Below are 11531 nucleotides of genomic sequence, written 5' to 3' on the forward strand. Positions count from 1 at the left end.
TTGCAGAGGGGCCTGCCGCTGGCTCCTGGGGGGCTCCTCATGGCTGTGTGTGTTCGGTGGCGGCCTGATTTCCTTTTTTCTTTTTAAATTAAATCTTTATTGTTGAAAGCATTACATATCTCCGCGCTGTCGCAGAGGCTAAGAGATGGGTTTCCTTTTGAAGTTTTTCATTTCAAGTCATCGACACTCTCGGGCATCTTTTTGTTGAAATACCACAGCCACCCTGGCCGGTTTGGCTCAGTGGATAGAGTGTCAGCCTGCGGACCGAAGGGGTCCGGGTTCAATTCCGGTCCAGGGCATGTACCTCAGTTGCAGGCTCCCCCCCGGCCCCGGTCCTGGTTGGGGCTCGTGCAGGAGGCAACCAATCGATGTGTTTCTCTCACATCGATATTTCTGTCTTTCCCTCTCCCTTCTATTCTCCTTAAAAATCAATAGAAAAATATCCTCAAGTGAGGATAAAAAAAAAATAGCACCACCTAGCACTAGGTTGATGAGTGAGTTTAAGATGAAACAAAACTAATCATCACAGAGGCATCTGTACTGGGCACGTGTCCCCACAGGAACCTGGGGGAGGTTCGGCTGTCATCTCCGTGTCGCTGTGTAGATGAGGCCCACAGTGAGGAGGCGACGGCTGGGATTCGAGCGGCCAGCCGTCCGGGGAACCGCCTTAGTCTCCTCCTGGTTCACCAGCCTTCCCATAGGTTTCTGCGGGAAAAGATGGCAATGAGATGAAATTCCTCCTCCAGAGCCCGCGCCCCGGGCCTGCGGTTCGCTTGCCCCGTGTTTTGAGGGGAGAAGAGGAAGAATGTGCTTTTGGTAACCGGAGCCTGTTTGAAAACTGGCACTTGTTGGAAGACAGCTCTGCGTTACTCCTGATGGGAAAATGGGCCGCTTATCGTTTCCTGTGCAAACTCAGCCCCGAGGAGCCACCGCTCCTAGAAGGAGGAGAACTGCCCCGCGGATCCTAGTAGGAGGAAGGCCCGTGGACACCCTGAAGTTTCCATCCGGGCAAGGACTTCTTCTCGCTCTGAATTTCAGGAAATACTGTATTGGAGGGTCTCAGTGCCCCATGTACGTTCACCCCTCCTTTTCCAATATTACAAAAATAAGTTGTAGCAGATTGTGTTTTGTCATCCAGATATACAGCCCCCCCCCAAATGAATATGTACTTTACCAGCTGACAGCTCAGTTTTGAAAATGAAATTTATTTTAATAAACACTGACTTGATCATTATTCAAAGTGTGTGGGTACATTTTGGGGGGCGCCCTATATTTCCTCCTATTTTTTGCTAAGTACTTAATCCATTCGATGTAGTTGTATGTAAGCGTGTTCTCTACATCCCTTCTCGTCCTAAACATTTGATGAAAATGCATTTAAAAAGTAAACGTTGTAATATTTCCATACAGTCAGATAGACTGTTTGGGGATAGACAGTTCATGAGTTTTAACGTATGTATGAGATCATGTAACCGCCACTGCAATCAGGACACAGCAGAGTCCCATGTTTCCAAAAATCCCCCCACGCTGCCCTGTGTAATAACACTCATCCGACCTACTCCCTGGCCACCGCTGCTTTTCTCTCCCTCCCTAGAATTTGCCTTTCCCAGAATGTCAAATAAGTGGGACCACTCAGGCCCTAAGCGTTTGAGACCGGCCCCTTCCGCTCAGCATGACGCCTTCGCTGGTCATCCCAGTGACTGCGTATGTCGGTGCCTTGTCCCTGTGGATGGCCGGGCCGTAGGGATTCCCTCGTATGGATGTACCACAGTGTGTTTATCCATTCACCCTTCGAAGGACATGTTGGTTGTTTCCAGTGTTTGGCAATTACGAATAAAGATGCAGTCCACATTGGTGCACATGTTTTTGTGTGAGCATAAGGCTTTAATCTCTTCAGATAAATCCCTAGCAATGGGATTTCTGGGTCCTGTATTAAGTGTCTGTGTAATTGTTATAAGGAACTGCCAAACCATTGACCAGAATGGGAATATTTTTGCAGCTCCAGCACTAATGCGTACGCTTAAAAAAAAAAATGAAATGCTCCTGGGTTGAGGTTGGCAAATGGCGTTTCACCGTTTCTTGGAGGTTTTTTGTTTTTTAAAAATATGTTTTTATTGATTTCAGAGAGAGGAAGGTAGAGGGAGAGATAGAAACATCAGTGATGAGAGAGAATCATGGATCGGCTGCCTCCTGCACGCCCCCTACTGGGGATCAAACCCACAACCCGAGCATGTGCCCTGACTGGGAATCGAACCGTGACCTCCTGGTTAATGGGTCGATGCTCAACCACTGAGCCACACCAGCTGGGCTGCATCTGTAGGGTTCTAGATTGTAGGCAACAGAAACAGAGTCTGGTAAATTTGAACAAAGTGGGGCTTTGATGAAAGGCTATTGGATAACTCGAATTATCCAAAGAGAAGAAACCCAACTGGCATTGCTCAGGGGTTGAGCATCGACCTATGAACCAGGAGGTCAGGGTTCAATTCCTGGTCAGGGCACATGCCCGGCCTGTGGGCTCCATCCCCAGTCGGGGGCGCGCAGGAGGCAGCCGATCAATGATTCTCATCACTGACGTTTCTCTTTCTCTACCTCTCTTCCTCTCTGAGATCATTAATATGTACCTAAAGAAAAGGATCTGGACTCAGGAACTTCAGGAAACCAGGAATACTGGGAGGACCAGGGGTGGTGGGAACTAAGCAAATGGATAAACAACAACAACAGAATGGCCGGCTTGGCCGGAAGTAGAAATGCATGATTCCAGTAGGAGAGGCCGAACAGCAGGCCTTGCTCGGGGGCAGGAAACACAGAGAGAGAAAGTCAGAGACCCTCTCTTTAAAAGGCAAAACAAACAACGCACGGCACAGTGTACGTGGAAATCATGTCTAATAATAGCTCCTGGTAGGCAAGTCCCAGGGAAGAAAGTCGTCGGGGCGTGAGAACATTAGAGGGGCGCCCACAGGACGCGGATATGACTCGGGGCAGCGGGGCCCAGAGTCTACCGCGGTGCCGCGTACATTGATTAAACACAAACTCCACGCTGGCCATTCCTGGCCATCATTTACTGTATTGATTGGTTAGCAGGGGAACTGTAATAAAACAGCCATTGATTTACTGTCCTTATTTGCTTATGGGCTTTTTTTTTTTTGGTATTATTAATTTTTCACTCTTTCTTTTCCCTTTTTTTTTTTTGGATCATTTCTCCTAGACAAATGGGGTGCTTCATGAAGTGCGAAGAGAAGGGGTCCCCGTGGGACAGAGGAATGCCATGGTGACCGCCATCCTCGCCTCGCTCACCACGCGCCAGACCCTGCGGAAGGAGTGGCACGCCAGGTTAGTCCCGCGAGGACGTGGGTTCTGCTGTTTCCGGAACACGGGGGCTGTGTTTGGCTGGGCTCGTCCCTCTCATGGGAGGAGTCTTGAAACAGAAGCCGGTTAGGTAAGTGCTCTCACCCACAGTCAGCTCTCCTGCACGTGGGACCTACGCTCACTGTGACGATCCCTGGGTCGTCTGGATGCGTAAGTGACTTAACCCCGGGTGTGACATTTCGAGGAAATGTTTGCACCTTGAGCAAATGCAAGATGAGGAAGTACCTGAGGCCGAAGCACCCTTCTCATCAACGGTCTGAGAGACCAGCCTGGCGACCCAGGTGGGGCAGGTGTCTGGGTTGCCTGAACGCTGTCCGTGTGTCAGTCTTAGAACTGACCAGTCGGAATTCCCCCGGTTCCCACCTCCTTTCTCTGCGCGCGGCCTGACCTGTGGTTAGAAAGCTGCCCCTGGAAAAAGGTTTGTGCAAATCATCCGTTTTTACAGAATCGATGCTCGCATGCACCTCTCAGGGTCTCCTGCTCTGACTTGAGAGTTGATGGATGGATGGGAGGCTGGGCCGACGGCCCCCACAGGTTGGGGTTAGCCTTCAGGTCTGTGGTTGGTAAAAACGGTTGCCGTATCGTCTGTCCCTGAGCAGGAGGGACAGGAGTCGGGACGATGACACTGTCCGTGGCCCCCGAGTCTGCCCTGATGCTTAAACATTCCGTGTGCCTGGGAGTCAGGACCGTTTGTATTGATAGCCGTCATCTTCTGCAAATGAGTTCACGCGACAGAGTTTGCAGTAATTGATGGCTTTCCTCGTAGCAATGATCATAAAAATAGATTTGTCCGAACACGGCTAAGATGAGCCCTCTCCAAGCAGGGAGACAGCGGAGTAGGAGCTATCCGTTCTGATTGTGTATCGGAAAGCTGCCCTTGCACACGCGTCTGTCATCTCTAAATTCGGACTTGGCGTTGAGACGATAATTTTAAAATTCTCCAGGACCCTCTCCCCTTCCATCCTTTCCTGGCGTGTGGCCGGAGAGGGACAGTTTCATCTGCCGTCACTCAGTGATTTCCAAGTTAGGTTCCAGGGACTAATTTTTAAATTTTCTCTGTGTTGCAACTTAAGTACGTATAGTCAGTCAGTCAAGGATGCCTATTCCGTTAAGTAACGGCATCTCGGCGTGGGGACCTCTGAGATATTTCTCTCTCTGAGTTGGGTCTTTGGTATGTTTTCCCCTGGTGATTCTGATGAAGTAGGAAAGGGAGAAAAGGAAAAATTCCCCTGTAATCCTGTAATCCCTCTCGGACCCCCCTGCAGACAACGCAGCTCAGAGACAAGTGTTGGGAGCAGAAGGAAGGACTTCTGGTGGGTGCTTCTGGTTTGTTAACCGTGCTTTCCCGATGCGCCAGGTCCCCAGGCGGCGTGGCCGAGATGGCCCGAGTGAGAAGAGTTTGCTCCGGGCACCTCAGGCCCTTCCTGCTCACGGTTTAATCAGGAGCTGGAGCCAGGGTTGAAGTCCATGCGGTTATTCCAACATCTGGCACTGAATTTCTCACGTCCTCTGTGAGCAAAACGCTCACAGAGGACGTGAGCGTTCAGCCCCCAACGCTCTGCAGGCCGCCCTAAGGCCAAGCACCTGAAAGGGAACCTCAGGAGAGGGTGTCCCGGAGCCCAGGAGACCGTCCTCCAAGTATTAAGTGCCCCCCTGGTCCTTTCCCACCCCGTCTGTCCTCACCCCCATTTGATGTTTCCATCCCGGTGACCCGGCTCCAAGACTCATCCACGTGATCCCTATAAACAGGCCATTCCCACCCCCTCTTCTTCCCTCATCAAAGCCGCACCGGTCGTCTGGGGTCTGCTCGGCCCCGCGTCGCCATCAGGCGTGGGCACGTGGCAGTGAAAGTTATCGAACACCCGCCACCATGCTGAGCGCGACGCCTGGTTCCAGGGCCAGCCCGTTGTGTGTGCACTTCGGAAATTACACGAGGAGAAACGTGCTGTGACAGAGAACAATCAGTGCTCGCTGAGGGCTCAGCAGTAGCCTGCTGTATTTTACTTGCATCAGAGCTACCGGGGGATCCGTTAGGTTAGATAACAGGAATTTCTTTTCCTCCGAACGTTAACAGCAGACGACTGTGATTACCGACCATCGCCCGTTAGCGCGTTAGGAAGAGCCCGGCTTCGGGAGGTTCAGGTCGGCTGGCGGAGCTCAGGCTGTGTCGACTGCTCTGGTTCCCCATCTCCCCTCTTCGGGGGCTCATCTGTGATAACCATAGCGGGGAGCATGCTCAGGGCAGCCTGCAACTCAGTTTTAGAGTATTTGTGACAACAGTGTGGCGATTACCAGAAGGAAAGGGTGGGGGGAGGTGGGAGAGGGTATGGGGGAGACACCGTGATGGAAGGAGATGTAACTCGGGGTGGTGGACACACAGGACAATAGACAGATGATGTGTCAGAGAATCGTACACCTGAAACCTTTACAACTTTATTAACCAATGTCCCCCCCAATACATTCCATGAAAAAACAAAACAAAACAAATAGAAAAAAAAAGTGTGACTCTCTCGGGCCAGGAGCCACGCCATGGTTCGGAACGACCCTCTGAAGCCCCTAAACCGCAAGCACATGTTCCCTGTAACGTGGCTTTGGGAGGAAAGTGACGATTCTGCGTGATGCGGGGAGTTGGTCAGTGTCACCCAGCCCCGTGGTGGCAGAGGCCCCCGTCCGAGGGCTGTCGGTTTCCTTTGCCCGAGCTCGGTGATCCCGTAAACAGCCCCTCCAAATAGGCTGATTAGGGCTGTCGGCTCGCTTCCCGGAGCTGAATGGTCCGCGGCGCCGCGGGGAGGCCGTGTGAATGCGGCGCGAGTGTTAACAGAGGCCGGACAGAGTTTCCGCAGGTCTGGCTTTGTTTACACACTCCCCTCCGCCTGACGGACAGCTTGTTATAGCTTTTAAAGAACCGGGCAGGCCCTCCGCCCTGACCCCGTCTTGACCTCCGCAGCCCCGAGGTCAGCCTGCAGCTAATAAACCGCGCGATCCTGCGGGCCTACTGTAGGGCAGGCAGGAAAGGAGCAGCTGCAAGGCCGGCGTCCCGGGATCGGCTGCTTCAGGGTCACTCTCCGATAATGAAAATGATTACCAAATTATATGGAAGTTTAACCGCAATCGCCAGCGAGAGGAGGGTGGAGCCGGGCGTATTAGGTTTGATAAATGAACTGTGAAGAGGCCCATCTGGCTCTCCACATCGTCTCCCCCCCACCCCCCTCGCTCCCTTCCAAGGGGAAGCATTGGAAAATAACAGCAGTACATATAGACTCAATGAGCCATGCGAGGGGCTGCGATGGATGAAGATTTAATGGTGACAGTGGGAGAGATTATCATTTGAAAAGTGCACGGAGGAAGAGGTACAGTTCCGTGTCCCTGCCCCAGTTGTTTTTCTACAATGAAACCCAGTCAAACGCCAGAGCCTTTGTTTACCTTAACGCAAATCCCTAGCGTCCTGCCTCGATGGGCGACAGTTTCCAGGGCGTGTCTTGTCACGGGGCGATCATTCGTGGTCGGCACCAGGAAAGCAGCGGGCTTCCTTTGCCTCGAACCGTGTCAGGGTGAGAGTGGGGCACTTCATGTCTGCCCGCTCGCTCAGTGTAGAGGAGGTAGGGACGTCACGTGCCAGAGAAAACGCTCCCCAAAACTTGCGATCCAGACGCATGACTCTCTCCAGGACTGTCGCGCGCGCTGTTTTCTTTTGACTGCGACCTGGCGCTGTCTCTGTGAGAGTAAGGAGAAAGCGCGGTGTCCACTGACTGGATGCATTTGTCTGTTTCGCAAGCGATGCTTGTAGCCTTTGTCTGCCTACTGTGACTGTAATCACGATACTGCACCAGAGGATGGGCTCAGCAGCGACGTAAGGATGCATCCGGGGGTGAGATTGTAGCAAGTTCCCGGAAAGCGCCTGGAAGGCAGCGGGAAGGGAGCGCGGAGCCCAGTCGCCCTGACCCACTCGGGAAAGGGGTGAAGTGCAGATGCCTCTGAAGACGGGCCTCGCTGTGCCGTTGGAAACCTTTATCTCGGACGACGAGGTCTACGTAACACAAGCCTCGCCCAGGCTAGGGTTGTATGTAACATAGAAATAGGAGGTCTGCCCATTTCCCCGAGTCAGCCTCTTTCTTTACCTTCGGTTTTGACTTGACCTGGAATATCCGTGATGACTGACAGGTGAGCAGAAGGTGAGGGGATGGATACGGTGGAGAGGCGGGGAGCTCTTTTAGAACTAACCGTGCTTTTTAACTTTAAAACAAGGCCATTACACTTATGCTAAGTAAGGTATGGATTCACACACACACACACACACACAGACAAAAACCAAGCCACCAGGGTTATTTTTAAGTTGAGATATAATTCACATAATATAAAATTTCACATAATACAAACATAGTCACTTTAAAGGATGCAGTTAAATGACTTGCTTAGTACACAAACAAATCACTATCATCCAATACCAGAGCTTTTCCATTACCCCGACACGAAACCCTTGACCCGTTACCAGCCGCTCTCAATGACCCTTTTCTCACAGCTCGTGGCAACCACTAAGCTACTTCCTGTCTCTATAGATTTGCTTGTTCTGAGCATTTCCTATAAATGGAATCATACAGCATGCGGCCTTCTATATCTGGCTTCTTTCATTTAGCCTAGTGTCTTCACAGTCCACCCGTGTTGTAGTGTATACGTGCTCATTCCTTATTATTTGCCAAATAATATTCCCGTGTATGGACGTACCACACTCCATTCATTCATTCCTCAGTGGATGGGCATTTGGGTTTCCACTTTTTGGCAATTCTGGGAAGAGGGGAAAAGGCCGCCCCGGGTCATTCCTCTGAACGGGGATGTGGGTGTCTGGCCAGGAGGGGCAAAACTTCGAACTGCGGCTCAGTGTGGCGTCCAGTCCGTATTTCCCCGCTCCGGGCAGCTGCCCTTCGCTCGTCACCTGCTGATGTCCGCCTGGGGCTTTGATGCTATCAGTGCAGTGATGTGCCGCCGCCTCGGTGGCTTGGCATTGGGGCCCACGTGGGATTCCCGTTCTAGGAAACCGGGATCACAGAACGGTGAGCCACCAGCCTTGAGCACAGGCTATGGGGTGACGAGGCCGATGTCTCTATCTCCTGAGATGACACGTGACTGAGTCATCTGACCACATCTGCTGCTGTCACTCACGCTGGCGAGAGTGGCTGCTTCCCTGGCAGAGGGGGCCGGGGACCAGTTCAGTAGCTGTCAGCGCACCTGCTGGCTTCGATGGCGGGGCCGGGATGGGCGTGGGGAGCAAGTGACGGCGATTCCGGAGACGAGCAGGGAGGCACTGGCCTGCTAGCCTCCCGTGATGCCTTCCTCTTTGAATGCACCTGGTCCCACCGCCTTCCATCCCTGCAGGCCCTGCTTTCCCCGCCCTTAGCAGGAGCATGCCCTCCGTGTCTCCATAAATCCAATAACTCCATAAAAACTCCTCATAAATGTGCAGGGATGGAAACATTGTGTACATTTGGAGCGAGGATTAGATGAGTCTGCAGATAGGGTCCGTTCTATCCAAGATACAGCTCCTGTATCTTTAGGAGTCAGGTGTTGCGAATGTTGTGACCACTGTTCCCGTCATCATTTATGGCGGACAAAGGCCGGTTGAGTCGCGCACATCTTATTTATAAAATCAGCACCAAGGCCTCGGCGCCGCCCTGCCCGGGGCCGTTTCTCACGGCGATCACTTGCTGGCTTTTTCCTACGAGGCGGCGCTTCTTAACCTTTTGAGAAGACATTGATCTATTCATGTCTTTATTTACCAGATACTTACTGTGTAGCTGCTATTTGCTAAGCTCCGTCCCAGGTCCCGGCAACCCAGCGGCGAGGAAAGGGGGGACCCTGCTTCTTTCAGGGCACGTATGTTCTAGTGCAGTGGTTCTCAACCTTCCGGCCCTTTAAATACAGTTCCTCATGTTGTGACCCAACCATAACATTATTTTCATTGCTACTTCATCACTGTCATGTTGCTACTGTTATGAATCGTCATGTAAATATCTGATATGCAGGATGGTCTTAGGCGACCCCTGTGAAAGGGTTGTTCGACCGCCAAAGGGGTCGCGACCCACAGGTTGAGAACTGCTGTTCTAGAGGGAAGGCCGGCGAACACGGTGCTCCTGGGTGGGATCCTGAACGTCGCTTTTTTAAGAAGATGTATGCAGTTGTCACGCCCTGCATTGTGACAACACTCACTAAAACCCAGTCAATCGTCCCGTGGAGATAAGACGATAGAAAGGCCTGCGAGCACGGTGCTCCTGGGTGGGATCCTGAACGTTGCTTTTTTAAGAAGATGTGTGCAGTTGTCACGCCCTGCATTGCGACAACGCTCACTAAAACCCAGACAGTCAATCGTCCCGTGGAGATAAGACGATAGAATTTCCCTTTCTGATCCTCATTCTAAAATGATCACTTTGTCGGGAAACTTACGGTTCAGGTTCTAGTGGGTCCTGTTTGTGGGACAGTCCCGGAACCCCAGCATTCTGAGGAACCCCACCCTGGGGAGGTGACAACTTTAAAGTCTCCTTCAGATAATCTGCACCCGGTTCCCAGCGATCTTTTAAAAAAACAAAAAGTGTCACCTTAAAGGGTTTCCCTTCAAGGAAGGCTTCCGTGCGCCAATATCTCTCAAAAGAGGACTGGAGACCCCGTGCCGTCTCCTCGGTGCTGGGGTTTATCACACAACGAAGCCAGCCCGTCACAGATGGTGGCTGCGGCGACGGTGAGCGAGCTGTGTGTCCTCCCCTGACCGAGGGCCTCCCTGGGCCTCCCCCGGTCCTCCAGGGTGGCTGTAGAGATGAGTCACCCTTGGCTCGAGGATCCGCCCAGTGAGGAGGGCAGGGGGTATCTGTGTGTATCTGTCTCCTGGCACCTCCGCATCTTTCACACTGTTTAGCTGTGGGAGCGTCTCTCTGTGAGGAAGCAGTTTCCAGCTCAGGCTGTATACGTGTCCCTTAGAAATCCCTTAGGAAAGCTACTATGTAGCGATCCCATTTTGGTTACAATCTTTCAGCAGGTGGCCGGGCCCGGGTGCCAGTGAGGATTCAAGTGGAGCCACCAAGAACCTGTCGGTCCTCGGAGTGGAGTGACGTGGGGCCGGGGGAGTGGAGGCCGATGGGAGTGGCTCCCCGAAGGAGAACGGGGAGCTTTCCTCTGCCCGGGACAGTCCCCAGCAGCCGGCTCTCTGTCCATAGCGGGAAACCGTCCACCGCGCGTGAAGAGGGGCAGCGTCATGCTCTCTGGGGGTGTCCCGGGCTGCACGGACTTACTCTGACAGGCCCGTTCCAGGCTGCAGGTCAGAGTTGAGCAGATGTGGCTTTCCGTTGAGGAAGTCCGGGGGGGTGAGGGTGGGGGGCACAGCGCTGTTGCCCTGTAGGGGACACTGTTGTCTCACTTATCAATCTCCTGTGTCTTGTCCCAGGATAAAACCACAATCCAAACAAATCAAAAACAAAAGTAGGTCAGCCCCTTCCTGTCACTCCTGGGGGGACCCAGGTGTCTACAACAGGCAGTGTCTGGGGATCGATCGGGCTTGGGTAGTGGCCATGCCCAGAAGGGAACAGCTGAGAGTTTATTTTCAGGGCAGAAGTGATGGACAGGGCCTTCCAGATGCGCTTTCTCTCCACGCTCCCCTCCAGACAGGGTGCTCCGGCGGGTACTTTGTAGTCGAATACCATTTTCGGTTCAATTTAATCCGACTAAGATGTGCCCATGGGCCGCTGGAATCTAGGTAACCACCCTCCGCCTTCCAAGGGCATTCTGCAAGTTCCGATCGTCTCCTCTCCATCCACCTCTCTCTCTTCAGCCCAAAGAGATGCCGTTCTCTGGGCGAATGAAGTCATGTCTGCCAGGCCGGCGTGCGGAGGGCTCAGCGCGAGCCCCGCGCCAGCTGCTGGGCTGGGCTCTCCAGCCGGCCCGCCCCTCTTCCCAGACCACCTTCGTCCAGGTGCCCTGCGGCCTTGCCAACGATTCCTCCGCCCGGCCGCCCGGCTCTGGCCCCTTCCCGACCAGAACACGGGCCCTGGAAGGCGCTTGCCGTTAACCCGGGAAAGCCCGGGCTGGGCCGAGGCGGTGCGCACAGTGAGGACATTGTTCGCTCGCTTCCTTTCGCGTTTCACCATCAATTACGCCATGTGTTTCATCCAGTTGCTGCTACCCTCCCA

At 53.0% G+C, this 11531-nt stretch overlaps 1 protein-coding gene across 2 annotated transcripts in view; it reads left to right on the forward strand.

The window, feature by feature from the left end:
- The window catches only part of FTO (fat mass and obesity associated), a 282063-nt gene that overhangs the window by 147635 nt on the left and 122897 nt on the right, over positions 1 to 11531 (forward strand). For both annotated transcript variants that reach the window (XM_006777055.2, XM_006777054.2), the window contains one exon: positions 3203 to 3327. In XM_006777055.2, the coding sequence (XP_006777118.1) occupies positions 3203 to 3327 (125 nt within the window). The remainder of the gene's footprint in view (positions 1 to 3202; positions 3328 to 11531) is intronic.

This window comes from Myotis davidii, unplaced genomic scaffold (genome assembly GCF_000327345.1).
Source record: "Myotis davidii unplaced genomic scaffold, ASM32734v1 scaffold328, whole genome shotgun sequence".
NCBI lineage: Eukaryota > Metazoa > Chordata > Mammalia > Chiroptera > Vespertilionidae > Myotis > Myotis davidii.